Genomic DNA, 20,507 nt, shown 5'->3' with positions numbered 1-20,507 from the left:
ATTAACCTAATAGGGGAACCAAGAGGCAATATGCATTCTTTCCATCAGTGGAAACACCCAGAATCTGAACACTTGGCTATTGGAGAGGGAAGCTAAGCTAGAACAATAACTAGGCATCTTCTAAGACCAGTCATCACCAACTCAATGGACATGAGTTTGAGCAAGCTCTGGGAGTTGGTGAAGGACAGGGAAGCCTGGCGTGCTGCAGTCCACTGGGTTGCAGAGTCGAACACAAGTGAGTGACTGAACTGAACTGAAGACCAGTCCTATGGGGCTTCCCACGTGGCACTAGTGGTGAAGTCACTAGTGGTCTACCAGTGCAGGAGACGCAAGAGATGGGTCAGGAAGATCCCCTGGAGGAGGAAATGGCAACCCACTCCAGTAATTGGAAAATTCCATGAACAGAGGAGCCTGGAGGACCACAGTCCATGAAGCTGCAAAGAGTCAGACACAACTGAGTGACTGAGCGCACACAAGACCAGCCACACAGCTCAGGCCAGAGAACTCAATTTCCGGGGAGGTCAGTGAGCCACACGAAAGCTAAACTCTTAATCAAGTACTCAATTCCCTGCATGAAGGTGTTTCATCCTGCCTCAGCCTGTTCCCCTGGAGAGAGAACTCTAGATAATGAAGCCAAGAAACACATGGGGCTCTGGGCCCAAACAACTATACACTGTTTATTGAGAACACCCGTAGATGGTGGGAAGGAGGGATGCCCTGTACCGCATCATGGCCACCACTGACTGGGAGCTGGGCCTGGAGGACACTAGCAGAGCTGGAGGGTGGGCTTCCCATGACTCACTGACCATCACAAAGGTGGGAGAAAGAAGAGAAAGCCAGGCCCAAGAGCCTGGTACCATGCTGCAAATGGGGATTGATTGGCCTTTGCCTTTCAAAACAGACGGTTAGGGGAGGGGGACTACTAGAAAAAAATAGAAACTCTAAGATTTAAAAAAAAAAAGTCTCAAAAAAAAAAAAAAAAGTCTCATACATGACAAGACAGCATGTGCTCTCCAGGGCCCGAGACTGGCAGCAGGGGCCGCAGGCAGGCAGGCAGGCAGGCCAGGAGCCTCCAGGGGAAGATCAGTGGTTCGGCTGAGACAGTCAGCTGCACATAATTGGCCAGTCACCAGCACCCAGCAAAACGTCATCCATGCTCGGGCAGGGCAGGAAAGCACCCGGCCCCTTGGGAATATACAAATATTTACCAGATTCTCTTTGCTTGTTACAAAAACATAAGAAAGCTTACAGCAGATTATTTACAAACAGTATCCTGGGATGTCGTGAAGGCAGAGGTGGGCTGGCTTGGAGGGTGGGGTCTGTGGAGGCAGAGCGGCCACAGCAGCCCAAAGGGTCCAAGGCTGGGCCCCCTCCCCAGGCTCTGCAAGGCACTGGACTCTGTCTGGGGAAGGGGCTTAATTCTTCTTGTGGAGGAACTTCATTTTGTTGCCTGTGGGCCAGAGAAGGTGAGAGTGAGAATTTTTCAGTATCATCGCTTCCAACAGTCCTAACTCTCAGTGAGAGGAGAGGATTAGAGAGACTAGATTGCAGCTAGACCATGATAGTGAAAACACTCTAGAGCTCTAATTAGGCTCTGGTATTAATCATGAACGGCCTTGGGCAAGCCATTTAACTTCTTTGGTCTCAATTTTCCTTTAAAGTGAGACAAGCTATGATTCTATGGTTCAGTTGGCTGAGCTCTTTGAAGGGAGGGGAGCTTTTTCAGAGAAGGACACTCTGCTACTTCTTCGCAGACCCTCCCCTTAATGGCCATGAGGAAAACTCACTGGTTCTAACGACCCTCATGTTCACTCAGGAAGGAGTGCACCCCAAAAGACCTGATTGAGGTGAAGATCTGTCAGATTTCCTGCTCTGTGTACAGCCCTAATATAAATTCCCATTGTCACTGGTTTATTTAGAGTAGTTTGGGGTACAGATCCCCCAGCCACCCCACCCCTTCCTTGCTGAACTTGTCTCATCAGTGACAAGGCTGCTTACCCAAACCACGGAGAAACTTGTTCATTCCACTCTGCTCAGTGTCTGGGAGTTCCTCTAAATACTGCTCCACTCGCTGCTCAAAGAGGCCTGTGGAAGAGGAGCAACAGGGAAGAGAACAGTCCTTGGAGGAAGGGAAGGGAAGGCTCCTTTTGAGAGGACCAAAGGGAACAGATCCCAGAAAGGGGGGAACCAAAGACCTGGGATTATAACTTATAGGAGCATCCTGTCAGAATCCAGACCGGCTCATCAAAACTATCATTAATGACACCTCACTGGTGTCCACTGCTGATGGCCTGAGCTGCATTATGGTGAGGATGTGACGTGGTATCAGAGCTGCCTGCAAGTGGGCATCTTCTCCAGCTCCTTTTAGACTCTCTATCATGTTGTTTCAAAAGGTCACACTAAAGGGACAGTACTGGTGGACAGAAGACACAACAATCCTGAGGTTAGAAAGGGCCTGATGAGAAGAAAAAGCTCTAGAGTAAGCGGAGCTGATGAAATAACAGAGATACCCTTTGTGCTTTGAGTGCAGACTGCCACCAACTTAAGACAGAGAGCTGGCTCAGTTCTCTTCAACCCTGGATTCTCAGGACTCCCTAAATGGCACAATCTGGCCTTTTTCTCTAAATAAGGACCTGTGAAGAGGGGCAAAGTGGGGATAAGCCCCACTCTTTTGCCACAGGGCTCCAGCCTGTGCCCAGCCTAGTGAAGGCACTTTCTGGGGCAGAGGAGAAAGTGCCCTTGGCAGTCCCTCTTAGAAGAAAAGGGATATTAGGAGGCCTGCCCTGGCTGATACTGATGGAGGCTCACTGTGCCTGGCTACTCAGCCTGCTGGTAGCAGAAAAGCCAGAGGAGGAGACCAGATACCCCTCAGAACCGCCCACCCCAGGCTCTTCTGGCCTTACCCTTTGCCCGGCACTTTCTCAGCTCCCTGTCTTGGATGAAACCAGCAAACATCTGAGACTCCATAAAAACTTCAAGAAAACGGCGGATGCTTTTGGAGGCTACAGACTTGCGGAAGGCCTCCCGTTGAAAGGCCCTCTCCCCCTTCTCGCTCTGGGTCAGGAAGAGGGAGTAATGCCCAACAGTCTCCACAAAGAACCGGATAAACACCTCCGACACCAGCCCATTGAGGGTATTACATTCTGGAAAAAAAAAAAGAAAACCTTTGAGGTTCAGGTCCAGAGCCTGCAACCGCAGCCTCCTGGGGATCTTGTCTCCATCTCCTCAACTAAACTGCAGCCAGAACCACTTATCTGTTCTTGGACCTTTAGCTTTTGTGCTCCCAGGCTTGTAACTAGCTCACGAGCCAGGAGGTTAGAAACTGTGCTCTGAACATGGAAGCTGGCAGATACTTGCTGAACGAGTGAGAATGGAAATCAGAGACCAGAGCCCCACTCCCCACCAAAACACCTTGCCCTCTGGTGGTTTCCCTGGCTTCACAGGAAGAAGTTCCCTCCACCTCCTGCAGTGGGTCAAGGCAAGGCCTGAGACAGAGGAATAACTAGCATCCTATCAGCAAGAAGAGTCTTTGTGGTTGCCAGCTGTCGTTGGGTTTTTCTTCCCAAACTTCCTGAGGAAGAGAAGAATTAGAGGCAAGAGGGGAGCTTTGTAGCCTGGGCCACCCTAGAAGCAGCTCTGATATTATCTAAGTTTCTGAACTCCTTCTGAAAAATACTATACTATTCCTCTCCCCTCAGACCCAATCAAGCCATAACTCCCTGAACCACACTGGCAGTTGTTGTCCAGTTGCTAAGTTGCATCTGACTCTTTGCAACCCCATGAACTGTAGCACACCAGGCTTCCCTGTCTTTCGCTATCTCCCAGAGTTTGCTCAAACTTATGTCCATCAATTTGGTGATACCATCCAACCATCTCATTCTCTGTCACCCCCTTCTCCTCCTGCCCTCAATCTTTCCCAGCATCAGGGTCTTTTCCAATGAGTCGGCTCTTCTCATTGGATGGCCAAAGTACTAAAGCTTCAGCGTCAGCATCAGTCTTTCCAATGAGTATTCAGGGTTGATTTCCCTTAGGATTGACTGGTTTGATCTCCTTGCTGTCCAAGGGACTCTCAAGAGTCTTCTCCAGCACAACAGTTTGAAAGCATTAATTGTTCAGTGCTCAGCCTTCTTTATGGTCTAACTCTCATACATCCACACATGACTACTGGAAGAACCAGAGCTTGGACTATATGGACTTTTGTCGGCAAAGGAGTAGGGCTAGAGAATTCTAGGCTAAAGTGAGACCAAGGTCCTATATCTGAGTTTCATCAGCCAGGTGGGTCTGGTGCACAGAAGCAGGGTCCAGGCCCCATGAGGCCCAGGCCCAGAGTAGAGCAAGTCTAGGACCAGCTCATGAACCAGGAGGTTGGAAATTGTGCTCTCAACATGGAAGCTAGCAGATACTTGCTGGATGAATGAAAATGGAAATCAAAGACCAGAGCACCACTCCCCACAACCACTGCATGGGGCAGGCCTCACTCACCATCATCGGAGTCGCTGTCTGAGTCCTGGGAGATCAGTTCGTTCTTCCTCTCCAGAGCCTGCTCCAGAGCCGCCTGTAACTTCCTAGGTAACAACGTGTCCTCATCATCCATCTGCGGAAGAAGGGAACCACACAGTAAGCACTTACTTTGTGCCAGTGCTGTCTGAAGAGCTTGAATATATAAGCTTGATTATATAATATAATCTCATTGCATCCTCCCAATAACCCTGATAATTTTACCAACCTCATTTTTTTAAAGATTTTTTTTGATGTGGACCATTTTTAAAGTCTTTATTGAATTTGTTACAATACTGTGTGTGAGCTCAGTCGCTTTAGTCTTTTATTTTTTAACTTTTTTTTGTTTATTCATTGGCTGTGCTGGGTCTTTGGGGCTGCGAGAGGGCATTGTCTTGTTGAGAGTGGGGGCTGCTCTCTAGCTGTGGCACGTGGGCCTCTCATGTGGCGGCTTCTCTTGGTGCAGAGCACAGGCTCTAGGGCACTTGAGCTTCCGCAGTCGTGGCGCATGGGCTCAACAGTTGCATCTCTCAGGCGCTAGAGCAAGGACTCAGTAGTTGTGGTGGACAGGCATAGCTGCCTCAAAGCATGTGGGATCTTCCCAACCCAGAGATCAAACCCGTTTCCCCTGCATTAGCAGGCAGATTCTTAACCACTAGACTATGAGGGAAGCCCTCACTTCGGTCTTGTCCGACTCTATGTGACCTTAGGGACTACAGCCCACCAGGCTACTCTGTCCACGGGATCCCGCAGGCAAGAATACTGGAGTGAACTGCTGTGCCCTTCTCCAGGGGATCTTTCCGACCCAGGGACTGAACCTGCATCTCTTACGTCTCCTGCATTGGCAGGTGGGCTCTTTACCACAAACACCACCTGGGAAGCCATGTTACAATATTGCTTTTATTTTATGTTTGGCTTCTTGGCCACAAGGCATGTGAGATCTTAGCTCGACCACCAGGCATCAAACCCACACCCCTTGCCTTGGAAGGTGAGGTCTTAACACTGGAGCACCAGGAAAAGTCCCTGTCAACTTCATTTTTTTTTTTTTTTTTTTCAACTTCATTTTAAGAAGAGAAACTAAGGCATAGAGAGAGTTTAAGAAACTTGCCCAGGGTCACAAAGATAAAAAGTGTGGAGCAGGTGGCATTCACTGCCCAGGACCAGTAGGGGTTCCCACCCCAGCACCACGATAAAGTCTCCCCATTTCCTCCATCTTTGGCACCAGGTAGGAAGCACAGTTGGCTGGGGGGGTGAGGAAATCACATGTCTCAGGCACAAGGTTAGGCTGCCATGCCTATCTCTATACTCTGATTCGGTGTCCATATCTTGACGCTTGGTACCCAGGAGATAGAGCTCTGTCAGTGGTGCGTGTAACAGACTACATTCCCAAAGTCTACGGCATTAAGATTGTGTTCCTTTATGTGCCCAGGAGAATTTCTACCACTCACAGAGACTTTTTGAAGTTGACAACCATCACAAGCCTTTACATTCCTCCACATTCTTTGCATCATGGATAATCCTCCAGCCACTTTTCAACTGTCTGCTCTGTGAACGTGGAACCCAAAGCTCAGCAGTCAGCTATGAGGGTGGAGTATGTGCGCGATGGTGCTAGGTGCTCTGATCAAACAAGCACCCACCCTCGGGCAGGCCATGCAACGTCCCGCTCTTACCTGTCGGATGAATCGGTCAGACCCCAGATTCACCATCAGTGCCTGAGAAAAAGAGTCACGAGGGGCAGTGATTCAGGATATGAATCCCTGCAATGCCCTGCGCAGATATCCTGGATTCCCAGGGTCAGATAACAGGAAGAACTCCAGCCAGGGAGAGGCCTCCCAGGGAGCAAGGAGAAGAGCTGGAGACACAAACAAGAAGATCCCAGCAGCCTCCCCCAACCCCTTCCCCTTCTCCCCTTCCCTCCCGGGCGCTTCTGTTCCTCTGTCCCATCCTCCCCCCAGCGGGCTCCCCAGATGACCCACCTCTTCCACAGGCAGCTCCTTCAGTTTGGGGAGGGAGCTGGAGAGCAGGCCAACCAGGAAAGGGGTGGGGCAGCAGACGATGTCGATCATAGAGGCCGGGAGGACAGGAATGAAGGTGTGCTGCCAGGAGAAGGGGTAGAGCAAGGCCACCACCGCATGGGAGCAGCTGGACAGGGTACTGGCAGACAGACAGACAGACAGACGAAACACTGAGCCCAGGCCCAGCACCTTCAGGGAAAGGAAGCTGGTGCCTGCTGGGCTAGGTTCATGACCTCCTTTCATGTTAAACCTCCTAGGGCAACAAAGACGCTACATCCCCCTTGCTCAGGGCCACAGGGCCAGCAGTGGTGCCCTCCTTGGTGGCTATACCTAGAACAGTTGTGCAGGTACATAGCAACACCTGAACACACACATACACTCCCCCCCAGAGGGCCACCCAAATACACAGGTGGGCCTGACCTAGTTTGGGAGGATCAGCTCAGGCCAGGGAATACAAAGGTAAGCTGAGCAAGAATGATCACAAATTCATAGTGTGTGAAAGCTGGAAGCTCCAACAGAGGTCATCTTATCAAGTCCACATTTTACAGCTGGGCTCACTGATAACCCAAGGTCAGTCTGGTCAGAAGTGGCAGACGAGGGACACGGCCAGTTTTCCCGTCTCCCAGTCTAGTGTCACGCTTGCCGTTCCCTACTCCCCTAACTGGAGAAAGCTGGCTGCCTGAGTGAGGCTGGCACCGTTCTCACCCGCTTCTTTCCTCTCAGGCTCCAAAAAGAGGCCAGACTTCTCAGTGGGTCAGCCCTCTCTTGGCCTAGAGGGGACTCCAGGCCTCCAGCACTGTATGACAGGGCTGGCCAGAAGGCATAGAAGTGAGTGCTGAGGGCTAGTATGGTCACCAGTAACCACAGGAGACACACCTGGCCTGAACCATCTACCCGTCAGGAGCGGAGTCAGGAACACGCCCCTCAGGGCCATATCACCAATGAGACAGTGGCCCAGAGTCCTTCTCAAGCCTGCCTTTCCCACCCTGTCTCTCTGCATCTATTGGTCCCACCTACTAGCTATGAAGGCCCTGGGCTCTACCTGACTGGCTGCAACAGGGATTGTCATCCTTTCATGACTAATGACCACCAGTCAGAGAACATGGTTCCAATCCATGACAGAAACAAACCCTCTTTTCTAGAAGGACCTCTGGATGTTCACAAGTTTTTTGGCAGCCAGTGACTTGCTTGGCTGTCCTGCCACCCCAGGGACAACTAAAATATGGCTGGGTCCTGAGGCAGAGACACAGGTATCCTGGCCCTGAGAGGTTTTCCTTGGGGACAGCACTCCCCAAACCCCAAGCGGAGCCACCTGAAAAAGATCTAAAAAAGGGCCATCGCAGGGTCAAAGGAAACACTGATCTCCACAATGCCTTCCAATGGGGCCTGGGGCTCGGAAGGCAGAAGGCTTGTACAACCCTTAGGCTTGATCACTGCAGAGCTTGTGTGTGTGCACGGGCACACACACACACACACACACACACACACACCCAGAAGGCTTGTACAACCCTTAGGCTTGATCACTGCAGAGCTTGTGTGTGTGCACGGGCACACACACACACACACACACACACACACACACACACCCTCCCACTAACACAGACATCAGAACTAGGCCAGAGGGACCAAGGACTTGTGGACAACCTAAAATATGAGCAACAGAACAAGAGCTGGCTGGACTCCAGCCCTGTGTGCCCTTACTGGGCTGCCTACCCTGCCCTCTCCAGTCAGAGGCAGACCCCGAGCAGGGACGGCATCTTTTCTAGACCCAGGATTGGCAGGACTTGAACACCAAGCCAGGCCAGAACAGGACCCTGGGGTATTTTCCTCCAGGAACAGTCCAGGAATGTGTTCAGAGGCAGCTGCAGCCACAGGAAACAATCACTGTATTCACAGCCCTGCTGGAGCCAGGCTGGGGGTGGGGGGCGGTGGCAAAGAGGAGGCGAAGGAGCAAAACCTTCAGGGAAAGAAGCCTCGGGGCCCCGGCTCTGCTAAGGGCATCAAGGTCTGACCAGGCCAGAGCTGCACAGATGGGCAGCAAGGCCTTTGCCGGCAGACAGTGAACACAGATGGCAGAGAGGCAGAGACGGGGCCCCAGGGAGCTTCCATAGCTGGCTAGCTCCAGCAGCCGGCTCGGTCCCCTCACAAGGCCTAATGGACATACATATAACTGTGGTGTACTGAAACACAGAGCTGTGATGGGAAGCGGGGTTCGGGGTGGGGGGAGGTAGTCTTCATTTCTAAACCTGGCTCTCTGAAAAAGCCAGAAGCTCTGGTTTTTCTTCTTGCTCACTTCTCCTGGGCTGAGGGTGGGCCCAAGTTTCTGCCCCAACACTCTGTGAGAGCATTCGGGAGGCCATTTCTCCTGCTTCCTTCATGACCTCCTCTCACACGCAGAAGAAAGTGCCCAGGGATCTTGGGCTTACTGGGGGAAAAACCAGGAGGTAGAGTTTTCTGCCCCTCATATCAGCACCTAGCGTATGTTATGGCACATAGCAGATGGCTTAATAAATGCTCTAAAAGACTATATTAATCCACCACTCTAAAGAAACTACTGCCCCCCTCTGATGACAAAAAAATGCACAGTATGTTGCTGAAATCTCATCCTCTCCCTGCTTGTCCCACCCACTATATATACCCTTTGCTATGGTCTGAATGTTTGTGTCCCCGCAAACACCCAGTGATATCTGAGGTTCTTAGGTCCTGAGAGTGGAGCCCTCATGAATGGGATCAGTGCTGTTAAAAAAAGACCCCTGAGAGATCCCTCACCCTCTCCCTTCTGCATGGGAGGACACATGTGAGGCCAGCAGCTATGAAGGAGGGAGAGGGCCCTGACCAGTGTGGCCACGCCGGCACCTGGATCCTGGACTTTCAGCCTCCAGAACCGTGAGAAATAAATTTCTATTGTTTATAAGAGATCTAGCCTGTGGTATTTTGTTTATAGCAGCCCAAATGGACTGAGATGATCTTTAAAGAAAACAACAAAACAAAACCCACCTTGGCTGCCTAGAAGGACTCAGCTTCTACCAGAACACCTCATGTCCCATGGACATTTCCTCCATCCCCTCCCTGACCACAACCAGATCTTGGCATCTGGAATTCCTCTGCCTCCAAAACCATAAATGCCAACACTTCAGACCAAGACGTGTGATTTACTCAGCTCTTTTCTGGTTCTTCTTCAACCAGCTCCCCTGCCTCAGTGGCAGCTCCGGTCCCTGGACTTCTTTTGCCCTTTCCTAGTCTGGCCCGCCTCCCGACAAGCACCCTCCTCCCCAGCACCCTCAAGGCCCTCACCTCATCCTTCTCAGCAAATCGCCATGTGCCCGCCCTGGGTCACTCCATTTAACTGCCTTCTCCAGGTGACACTCGCTGGACGGCTCAGCACTCCTCATACTACCCCTAGTCAGTGCCCTCACCCCTTTCTCATGGTGGCTCTCCCCAGAGCTCGTCACTCTCTTAAAACGCAGCATCCCACAGAGACAGCCTTGCGTCCCCCTCCGGGGGAAATGTGGCTGTCTGCTAGGAGTCTCCTTCCTTTCTTACCTCGCTACACAAACAGGTTTGTACCTATATAATCTTGGCTGCTGCAAAAGAAGCAGCGTCTGTCTTTCCCTCCAGCCAAGTCCTCCATCAGGCCCTCATCTCTGCCACCCTGTGTGCGTGCAAGCCCTGCTCCCTCAGTCATCCTCTCTGACCAGGTTTGCTAACCTGTGCTCTCCATTTGGTCCTTGTTTCACCACACGCGCAGTCGCACCCCCCCCACACACTCCACATACTAACACAGCGGCTGGCATATACTAGGACCCACACACACGCTGCATTAGTCAGTGGCTATGTCTTCCCCACTTCTTCACCTCGCCTGCTGGGCCCTACCTGAGCTTATCTGCCACAAAAATGACCCGACGCTCCAACAGCAGCGAGGCGAAGATTCGGATGAGCTGACGCACGCTGAGGCAGGTAAAAAGGCACTCGAAGTCCACATGCTCCAGCCGGGAGTCCGTGGGCCGCCGCAGCTCTAACACCTGCAGGAGGGCGGCGGGGGAAGGGGGTCCAGGCCATCAGGTGGGTGCCACTCCCGGGTCCCGCACAAAGCGACCTGACACTCGCTTCCCTCCCCAGTCTCTCTCCCGAGGCCTCCACTCTCCCGCCCGCTATGGAATAAGACCCAGTCTCCTCCTCCGCAGTCCTCAGGCCCCAGCCTGCGGGCAGGAGGGCTCATTGCGAATGAGTCAGAGGCTCCAGGAGAAGGGGGTGGCCAGGCTCTGGGGAGCGAGGAGGACAGCTGACCACTCTTACAAACCAGGAGAGTGGGGGAGTCTCCCCGCACAGTCCTCCCTGACCTTTTGCCTGTCTCAGCCTCACACGGATGGACCCCCACAGCAGATCATGGCCCCCTAGGCGGCTCTGCTCACCCCTCGCCCGTCTCTGGAAGGGCAATGCTAGTGTCCCTGTTGCCATGCCCCCTCCCTTTCCCGAAAGAACTGTTTCCTTCCAGAGGCTCTGTCCTGGTCTCTTTCAGCGAGTCTCATCCCTGTGCCAGGAACAAGGAAAACACTGGGAAATGGCTGGCTATTCCACAGCCTGGCCAGGAAGAGGCTTTCCTTGATTAGGACCAGACCCAGCCATCTTCCCTCCAGTGGGGCGGTAAGAGCACTCCCAAGGTCGGCGATGTGGCACAGAGAGCACTTCCCTGGGGGTGGGCATGAGGGTGGAGGGTGGCAATGACCCTGGCAATGCAAGCAGGCGGAGCTGATGGCGCTCGGGCCAGGCCAAAGCGGCTCCCACCGGGGCCTGCCTGGCCCTCGCCTGGTTCGGGCAGCATGGACACACAGGCCTCCAGAGACCCAGGAGGGAAAAGGAACTCCCTCTCTCAGCCTTATGGAGTCAGAGCCCCCAAGGGCTTTAGCCATCATCCCATTTGTTCCTCCTAACTCCGAGCTCAGCGGTCATCCGGGAAACAGCACAAGGGGCACAGGTTGCCCCGAGGATGTGTCTCTTTTCAGAGGTCTGTTTCCACGCTGTCTCTCCAACCCGACGTTGACGTCCCAGAGGTTCGGCATTAGCAGGATGCGGGGGACACCAGAAATGTCAGTGATGCAGGCTGAAGGAATCCCACACCGCCACCACCCCAGAGGCCTCGGCACACCTCCTACTCCCACTCCTGCCCCGGAGTCACAGCGAGGCTCCCCTAAGCCTCCCTCCTGAGAGCCTGCATGCAGTTGGCGCTCCATGCCTGGTACCCGAGAGTCTGGACTCTCCAGGGAGTGAGCATTCACACCGGCAGCTTGGAGGACCTGGGCTTCCTTTCACTCACCACCCCTCAAGGAGATCATAGTCTGCTGGGGCTAAAGGAGCCTGAACGATCAGCCCATGAGCTTGGTGACAGGCCAGGGGAAAGGTGTAACTTACATCTACACAGGAGCCGAGAGGGCTGGGAAGAAGGGTACCCATCCCATCTGGGGTGGGGTGGGGGCAGGGTAGGGGCAGTGGCTCAGAGCATAGGATGCTTAACTTGGTTGCTCACGGAGATAAGGAGGCAAAAGGAAGCAGAGTTCATGGATATGAAAGGAGGCTGGTGAGTGGGCCGGGCCCTGTCCTGAAGCACTGACTCCCTGGTACTGCTGTTGGACCCTCGGGGCAGGGTCAGAGGTCCTGCCCCTAGGCCACATGCATGAAGCAGAAAGTCCATTCAAGAGAGGGTGGGAGAAAAGATGCCACAAGAGCGGCCTTGAATAGTACTCGCCACTCCCAGCAAACCAGTGCTTCTCTGGTCAGACCCTCCCCGCTGCCTACAACAATGAATACATTTATTCCTCCCTCTCCTCAAACCCAGCACCCACCTCTCACTCTCAGAGGACGACCTTCTTTCCCATTTGGAGAAAACTGAAGCCGTCAGATGAGAATCCAGGATCTGTAAGTCATGGCCCTTTCCTGCCATCACACCAGAGAAGACCCCCTCTCCTGTCTCCCTACAGAGCCCACTGCCCACCCCCAGTCTCACTGACCCCTCCCTCTGCTGCCGTCTTAACCTCTCTCTCCTTCTCTGGGCCCTTCCCACCAGCACACAGACGACTACCTTCAACAAACTGGCTCCACGTTACCGTTCAACCACTGCCCATTTCTCCCCACAGCCAAGCTTCTGGAAAGCTATCTCTGCAGGCCATGTCCCCTTCTCAACCCCATCCACTTCTTAACTCTGTCCAGTCAGGCTTCTCGGCCTCCTGACCACCTGAGTTTCTGGAATTCTGTCTTGTCAAGGCAGCCCGCCACACCTGGTCCAGACCTCATTTCATCTCTCCTTCCTGCCTGAGAGGCCCCTTCCTTGGCTCCTGTCGCGGCTGCCCTACTGCAGGTCCTCTAAGTGCCGGAGGCCCTCAGGACTTTCTCCTCCTCCCCGTCTACACTCTCTGCTAATGTGCACAAAATCAGCTCTTCCTCCTCACAGACCTGCCCTCCCTCAGGTGCTCCACTGACTACCCTGTTGCTCAAGCCAGAAAGCTGTGAATCAGCCTTAAAGTTTCCTTAACACTATTCCCCATTTCCAGCCACTTCAAAGTGCTATTGATCCTGGTTCTAAAGTACATCTCAAATCCATCTTCCTCCTCCATCTTTTCATCCACACCTTAATCCAAGCTCCACTCATCTCTTGCCTATATGCCTGCAACAATACCCAAGCCGGTCTCCCTCTTTTCATCCCAGTCCACTATCGACACAGCAGGCAGACTGGGCTTTTAAAATCATTATCTCAGATCCTAGAACCCAGCTTGAGATACATTCCAAAACCCTGAATTTGGCCTACAGCACACTGTGACCGGGCCCTGCGGTCTCTCCACCCTGCTCACTCCCTTCCTCAACCATCTTGGCCTTCTCCAGTTCCTTGACAAGCATACACACTTTCCCACCTTCTGCCTTTGGGTGCTGTCCCTCTACCCGGCATAATCCTTTCCCACACACATCCTTCTCTTTCAGCCTCCCTCTCCTCACTTCATCCACTTGACTCCACTCACCCTGGGTCCCTAAGCAAAGGTCACCTTCCTGAGAGGAGGCCTCCCCCGGCCCTTAGTCTAAAGGAGACGCCCTGCCACACACTCTCCCCCGTCCTGTCACTTGGCACCTGACACTCTGGGGAGTTATCTGTTTCTATGGGCAAGTATTTCTTTAACACTGGTCTCTTCCACTTGACCGTGAACTCCACAAGCACTCAACTGTGCCCCGCTCTAACTGTACGACTCTGCCCCGAGGTCCGCAGGAACCCTGACCGTGAGACAGCACGTATTCCATAAACATCTGATGAGTGAAGAAGAGGCGGCCTGCAGTTTAGTCCGAGCAGGTTAGGCGAGGCCCTGGGAGTTGCAGAGAGGTGAGCGACAATCACAGTTCCGTCACTCACTTTCTCAGTCCCTGTGGGTTAGGTGTGCAAACGTGCTGAGCGAGGCAGGGGCCATGTTCCGCACCCTGGAGCCTGAGCCATGGGCTCGCAGGTCCCACCCCAGCCTCAGTCCGTGACCTGAGAGAGGAGGCAGCAGAAATCCCTACCTCATTGCCAGCCCCTGGCAGGAAGGTCTTCACTTTGATGGTCTTCCCTGGGGCGGGGAAGGGTGATTCCATGAGACTTCTCATGAAGGGATAGACCAGAGCAGCGGAGATCCCACGCCGGCGCTCCACCTCATCGAGGACCTGTGCCCACCGCCAGCAGCCCAAAGAGGAAGGCGGTCAGGGCACTGCCCTTCCCTACCTCCTGGGCAAAGAAGAGGGCACTCTGGCATCTGACTGGTCTGGGACAAAAGCTGGGATCTGGGAGCTTCACACCCCACCCTTCCCAGGTCCTGGCCACTGTGAGGGCTGTGCTCCCTATTTCTTGCTTCAGACCCCAAGAGTGAGTAGCTGGGCAAAGGAAACACCTCTTGAGAGTGGAGTTCCTGGGCACTTGGCTTCCCCCAGGGTCTCTGTCCCCGAGGACTCGGCTTGCCCACAGCCCAGGGTGGGAAGTGACGTGCGCAGACGCTGCCGTGCAGGAGCTGGTGGACGGGGAGGGAGTCAGACAGCCCGCCTGCACTTGCCCTTGCATTCTCGCCATCTCTCACCCTTTCTCACACACACACATGTGGTTTTCTCATCTAAACCGCCTGTAGATACTCCTGTGGGAGCTGTCAGATGGGGGAAGGGGGCAGGAAGTAAGCCAGAGCCCTCTTACCTTGGAAAACAAGCCGAAGCAGCCAAGGCGGCTGATGACACAGTACACCTCTGGCAAGCGAGGCCCTTTCCCGCTTGGCTGGGCCAGGACAAGGAGGGAGACACAGACACAGAGAACATGTGGTTACTACACCTGGCTCCTTTTCCTTAGGATCTGAGGACCAAGCACCTCTCTTCTAGTGAAGATCGCTCTTCTAGTGAAAGAAGACTCCAGGCCTCTTCTGAACACCTACTCAACCAGGCCCTCAAAGGAAAGGCGGCCACTCTTTGGGGGTCAGCTTCAGCCTCTTCTGGGCCTTCCAGCCCAAGGTGCCAGGCTCCTGCCAAGTGCTACACAGGCTCTGCCCTTCCTCCCAGAGGACCCCGGTGGGGGCTGGCAAAGACGAAGAGGTGTGGCAGAGGCTATAGGGTGATCTGTGGATTTACATCCCCAAGTCCCTAGGAGCCTGCTGGGAAGGACAGGGGCTTGTGTACATTCTTAGGAATGAGCCAGGCAGTCTTCTGCCCCCACCGGAGACATTCTGCAACACACTCCTTTTCTCAGTTGCACTTCTCTCCCTTTCTGGATCATCCTCATTCCAGAAAAGCAAACTGACACTAGATAAAGCAAGCAAACTACTATTTATTGAATGTTTACCGTATCTGAGTCCTGGGCCTGGAACTTTCCAAAAACTTGTTAGCTAGGCATTATTATTCCCATTTTATGGATGAGGAAACTGGGTTCAAAATTAGTAAACCATCACCCAAGGTCAGATATTTAGAAGTCATGGAACCAGGAGTCTGTTTCTGCCTCTGCGTGTGTAACATCTTTGCTGTTACCTCTGAAGTAAGCTGGCTTCTGACAGAAAGAAAAGAAAAGAAACACAAAGATACTGGACAGAGGCCTATACAGAGCAGAGAACAGAGTTGTAGGGGGATCTGAAAGGTAGGTAGCTGGAGGAGAGGTGGGCCAAGAGCTCCCCAGGCCTGGAGCCCCCAGTGCAGGCTGGAGGGAGTCCACAGGAGCCGGCTCCTCCAGCCAGTGGCTGGCAGGGCTCTGTGGCTGTTTCTGGCTCAGAGGCCCGGAGGGCCTGGCCAGGCCGGGTGGGGAGGGAGCAGAGCAGCAGGTGCTGGCCCCTCATGCAGGCCGCTAAGCAAATGCAGATGGGGCTATTTCAGTCTCCAAACCTGCTGGCCACACGTCACAGATCTAAAGAGAAGGCAGAATCTGTTTTTGTCCATATTAGGCCTGAAACTCACTCCTCTCTTTTTCCCTCTCCCCCGCCTCCCCTAAAACCCCAAGTGATTAAATCAAGTATGTGGGATTTGGGTTAGAATCGTTGTGTCCAATCTGTAGGAATGCCGAGCGAGTGCCAGCCCCCTTGGCAGGGGCCCAGCCCAGGCCCTCTCTGAGCGCGCCAGGACAAACACGCTCTTCCCTGGGGGCGGCAGGCCCACTGCAAAGGAGCAACTCTGCTCCATCTCTGCTCCTGCTAAAGCAGCCTTTGCAACGGGCCCCTCCAGGTCCAGGTGAACCTGCCTGGCTCCGCACCTGGCCTTTGTACTGCTCCACATTCCCTTGGCCCCACTCACAGGCATTTTATAGCCAAGTATTTCTCTCCCTGGACTACCCTGTGGGGTCATCTAGGAGCTCCAGACTTGGGGTTTTAGAGCTTGGAGTCAACCTGGCTCTAGCTCTCACTGGCTGTATGACCCTGGGCAAGTCATTCCACATCTGAGTCTCAGTTTCCTAATCTACAGAACAGATATAACAATGCCTCATGGTATTAAGAGGAATAAAGAAAATGACATGCCTGGAACATAAAATGGATCCCAAATAATAGTTCATTCCCCTTGTCCAGGCTTCTACATTGAAAATCCTACCTTCTCTATTAAAGCACCTAACCCACCCTAGCACTCTCAGTTGCTCAGTCATGTCAGACTATTTGCAACCCCATGGACTATACCCCACCAGGCTCCTCTGTCCATGGAATTCTCCAGGCAGAACTGAAGTAGGTTGCCATTTCCTTCTCCAGGGGATCTTCCCAACCCAGGGATCGAACCCGGTCTTCCTGCATTGCAGACAGATTCTTTACTATCTGAGCCACCAGGGAAGCCCTGAAGTTCCTTGAAAATAGGATCCAGGTCTAACTCATTTTTATGCACCTTCAGCATGTTGCCTAACCCTCAGTAGGTGTGTGGTACATGTTTTTGAATGAACGAATGAATGAGCCTGAATCCTTCATTTGGGGTCCCTGCTATATACCACCTTTGCCTAAGATCCCCATCATCTGCCCCTTCTCCCACTAAGGCCCAGGAACCTTGAAACACTAGCCCAAGCCAACAATATCCCTGGTGAGCCCCAGGGGAGCGTGTGACAGGACTTTCTTTGCCCCAGTCTATTTCCCAGGACTAATGGGAGGAGGGATCGGGTGGTGCTTCTCTACGACATGTCTTATGTTTTTAAAACCCTTCCTTGAGCTCAAGGCATCTCTCCTAGAATCCCATAGGAAGTTACCGCTCTGTCCCTGTTCGGCCTCCAGTCCTACCAGATCAAGTGCAGGACACACATCGGGCTGGCCAGGGGTTGGGGTGAGGAATATTGTCCTCCACCCCAGTCTGATGCACCCACACACACACTGCTGGGCTGATGTGATCCTGCAACCCAGGATCAACAATCTGAGCTCAAAAGCCCAAAGAAAATGAATGAAAAGAAAAAGTATAGAAGAGCTAAAAACATATGGCATCCCAGTAGAAAGTGATCTAATCTCTTCCCTTATTATAGGTTATATCTCAGATCCTGAGGCCCGATCAAAGTGGCCACTTTAAGTCCTGCCATCCCAGGAGGGCTGTGTGTGTGTGTGTGTGACAGTGGCCTCCGGGACCATACAAGGCAGCAGAACAGAAGAGTTTCTACAAGCTCAAGTTAAAGAAGAGCGCACACATACAAACTCTGTGGCCCAGTCCCTCAGGACCGAATGGCCCTACTTACCAGTAAGCGCCTGCAGTAGCCAAAGCGTCTGCTGCCATCTTCCCCAGTCAACATGAAAGAGAACGTCTCGCTGGAACAGGGAGAAGTCTGGCATCAGGGAAGTACACAGGACCCAGGAAACAGCCCCCAAGAAGGGCTGCCATCCCAGGGAGGGGGTGAAGGACCAGGCTGCTGCAGGAGAAGAGGCTGGGACTCGAGTGGGCCCAGCCAGCCACCCACTATGACAGGGGTGGAGGAGATTCTGCCAGGTCGGGCCTCACCTGCTGTACTCTGACACAGGGAGCCAGTCCTTGGCATCAGGGAAGCAAAACTGGGGAATGGCCTTGAGCCTCTCCTCTGCCTCCCGCATCTGCTTGGTGGGTCGGTCCAGCTGCAAGGAAGAGGGATATGGGGAGAAACAGATCAGAGAAGACATGGAAGCTGGGGGTGGTGGGGGTAGCTGAGAAATATACCCCCCATCCCCAGCCTTGAGAGTCCTAGGTGGCGTTCTACCAACTGGCGTGCTTCTCAGCACCCTTGACCCCACTCACAATTCTTACAGAGAGGTCTGGGTGTGGGATGAGTCATCATTCATTCATTCATTCAATATATGCCAAACCAGCACTTTCTGCGTGGCACCTGGCACTGTGCCATGTGCTGGACTACCAAGAGACCACAAAGCGGATGGCGTCCCTGTCCTGTGCATTCTGGCCAGCAGAGTGAGGTAACCAACAACACAGTCTCAGAGGGGCCACAGGAAATAAACAGGGTGATGCGACAGGGAGAACTGGGTGGAGCGGGCTACTTTAGAGTATCTAGAAAGATTTGGAGGAGGTACCGTTTGAGCAGAGAATAAGAAAGAGCCAGTAGCCAAATGAAGAGCTGGAAAAAAAGAAGATTCCGGGCAATGACAGAGACAAAGGGCTTGAGTGTTACAGGAACTGAAAGGAGGCCAGGCAGCTGGGCTGGCTGGGGATGAGCAGGGAAGGACTGGTAAGAGCTCAGGGAGGCGGGGAAAACGTGGAGAGGATGCTGATGGGTGCACGGTTTCTTTGGGGAGTGATGAAAATGTTCTAAAATTGGTCAGATAACTGTGGATATACTAAAAGTTATTGAATGGTATGCTTTAAACAGGTGGATTAAATAGTTTCTCTTTAATTTAACAGATTAAATTGTATCTCAATGAGGTGAGGTGAAGTTGCTCAGTCGTGTCCGACTCTTTGAGACCCCACGGACTGTAGCCTACCAAGCTCTTCCATCCATGGGATTTTCCAGGCAAGAGTACTGGAGTGGGTTGCCATTTCCTTCTTCAAAAAGTGGTTCAAAAAGAGAAGGAAGATAGAAGTAGTAGCTGGGGGCCCTTCCTCAGGACCCTTGAAGTCCTGTACACAGCGTGGATCTAATTTTAGCCACACTAGAGGCTGTTCTCTACGCGCTCATCCTTCCAAATACTCGCTGGCCCAAACCCACCACTTCTCCTCCCTCCTGGCTCCAGGGAGCCACACTCAGGGCTGGGGCAGTGAGGTGGGTCGCTATGGCAGGAACAGGATGGGCCAGGCGGAAAGGCAGAGGCCAGGAAGGAGGGAGGGGTCGCACCTTGGGAAACTGGTAGGAGACCTCGGGGAGGTAGGTGTTCCGGGAGGGCTTCTTCTTGAGGGACACCACCACGAAGTACTCGAACAGCTCCCGCTCCTGCCACTCCAGCAGCTCCAGCTCCAGGGTCCGGTAGCTGGGCGCACGCTTCAGCATGGACTGGATGTGGACCAGGCGCTGTGTGTGGGCTGGGGGCGGGCCACACATCAGGACAAGACCCCGCGTCAGCCCCCGCCCCGCCTCACACTCAGGGCTCCATCCCAGTGGGTCACCTCTAAGTGCAGAAGCCTAGCCTGACAGCCTGACCCCCCGAGCTCTGGGCGAGACTTGGCAGGAGCAAGATGTCTGTCTGTCTGCCCTGACACAGGGAGCTACTGGTCTGGGCCTCCCAGAGCCTCTGGAGGCCGAGCTGGGACCAATAAGACTCCCTGAGCCAGGCAAACCCAGGGAGGCGTCAAGGTACCCACACACCCCTGGGCCAACAGGGCAAGAATATACGAACATCCACGAAGCCTTCATCCTAGGGCCCCTAGCAACCTTCGTGGACTGGGACCCTTCCCCCTGTCCCCAGGCCCAAAGTCCACCTGCCCACATGCCTGGGGATGAAAGGAGAAGAGAAGGAGGGAGCTCCCAATATTGATACTTAATCACCTAGGAAGGTCTAAGCAGGGTTTCTCAGTAGAGAAAGAAGAGAGATTTGTCCAAGGCCCCTAGAATGTGAAGGTCCCTGAAACTTTCCAGGGAGGTAGCAGCTCTCCTCTTTAGGGAGAGGGAAGATGAGTGGCCTCAGGGAGAGCCTCCCAAGCACCAGGTTCCTCAGACTTCAGCACATTTCTCACAAGCACAAGAGGAACCTGGAATACATCTCTGACCCTCCAGACTCACAACACTTACCAGGCAAACTTAGATGGACAATGAATGGCTTATGAAAGGAGGGGCAGGGTCACCAGCCTTAAATTTGGAAAAGGGGAGATGTCTGAATTTAAGCTCGCAGGCCCAAGCTCCGTGATAGAAGGAATGGACTCCCCTAGAGCTCCTTGCTCTGTTGGCCTCATATCCTGCCTGCCAATACCCTTCCCAACTGGGCCACTTTGGGATGCTGGGACAGCAAAGGCTGATAGATACCCTTCCACCAGGGCTGGGAAGGGGTCCCTGCTCTCTAGGAGCCACGTCTCACCTTTGAACCTGTCATCAGAGTCGCTCTCGCTCTCGCTATTTTCATCTGGAAAAGTCAGAGCAGAGTGCAGGCTGGCTGAGCT

At 53.3% G+C, this 20,507-nt stretch overlaps 1 protein-coding gene across 8 annotated transcripts in view; it reads right to left on the bottom strand.

Moving 5' to 3' along the window:
- Positions 1 to 651: 651 nt before the first annotated feature.
- The window catches only part of DENND2B (DENN domain containing 2B), a 166,791-nt gene continuing 146,935 nt past the window's right edge, over positions 652 to 20,507 (bottom strand). For all 8 annotated transcript variants that reach the window (XM_027979402.2, XM_042233081.2, XM_027979404.2 and 5 more), the window contains 13 exons: positions 20,426 to 20,470; positions 19,252 to 19,436; positions 17,937 to 18,046; positions 17,677 to 17,746; positions 14,707 to 14,784; positions 14,049 to 14,189; positions 10,386 to 10,534; positions 6,474 to 6,651; positions 6,168 to 6,209; positions 4,483 to 4,594; positions 2,904 to 3,143; positions 1,999 to 2,085; positions 652 to 1,450 (listed from right to left, as the gene is read on the bottom strand). In XM_027979402.2, the coding sequence (XP_027835203.1) occupies positions 1,416 to 1,450; positions 1,999 to 2,085; positions 2,904 to 3,143; positions 4,483 to 4,594; positions 6,168 to 6,209; positions 6,474 to 6,651; positions 10,386 to 10,534; positions 14,049 to 14,189; positions 14,707 to 14,784; positions 17,677 to 17,746; positions 17,937 to 18,046; positions 19,252 to 19,436; positions 20,426 to 20,470 (1,472 nt within the window). In that variant the 3' untranslated portion in view covers positions 652 to 1,415. The remainder of the gene's footprint in view (positions 1,451 to 1,998; positions 2,086 to 2,903; positions 3,144 to 4,482; positions 4,595 to 6,167; positions 6,210 to 6,473; positions 6,652 to 10,385; positions 10,535 to 14,048; positions 14,190 to 14,706; positions 14,785 to 17,676; positions 17,747 to 17,936; positions 18,047 to 19,251; positions 19,437 to 20,425; positions 20,471 to 20,507) is intronic.

This window comes from Ovis aries, chromosome 15, assembly GCF_016772045.2.
Source record: "Ovis aries strain OAR_USU_Benz2616 breed Rambouillet chromosome 15, ARS-UI_Ramb_v3.0, whole genome shotgun sequence".
Classification (NCBI taxonomy): Eukaryota; Metazoa; Chordata; class Mammalia; order Artiodactyla; family Bovidae; genus Ovis; species Ovis aries.
Note: the sequence above shows the minus strand (reverse complement) of the source record. Positions and strands in the feature narration are given on the sequence as shown.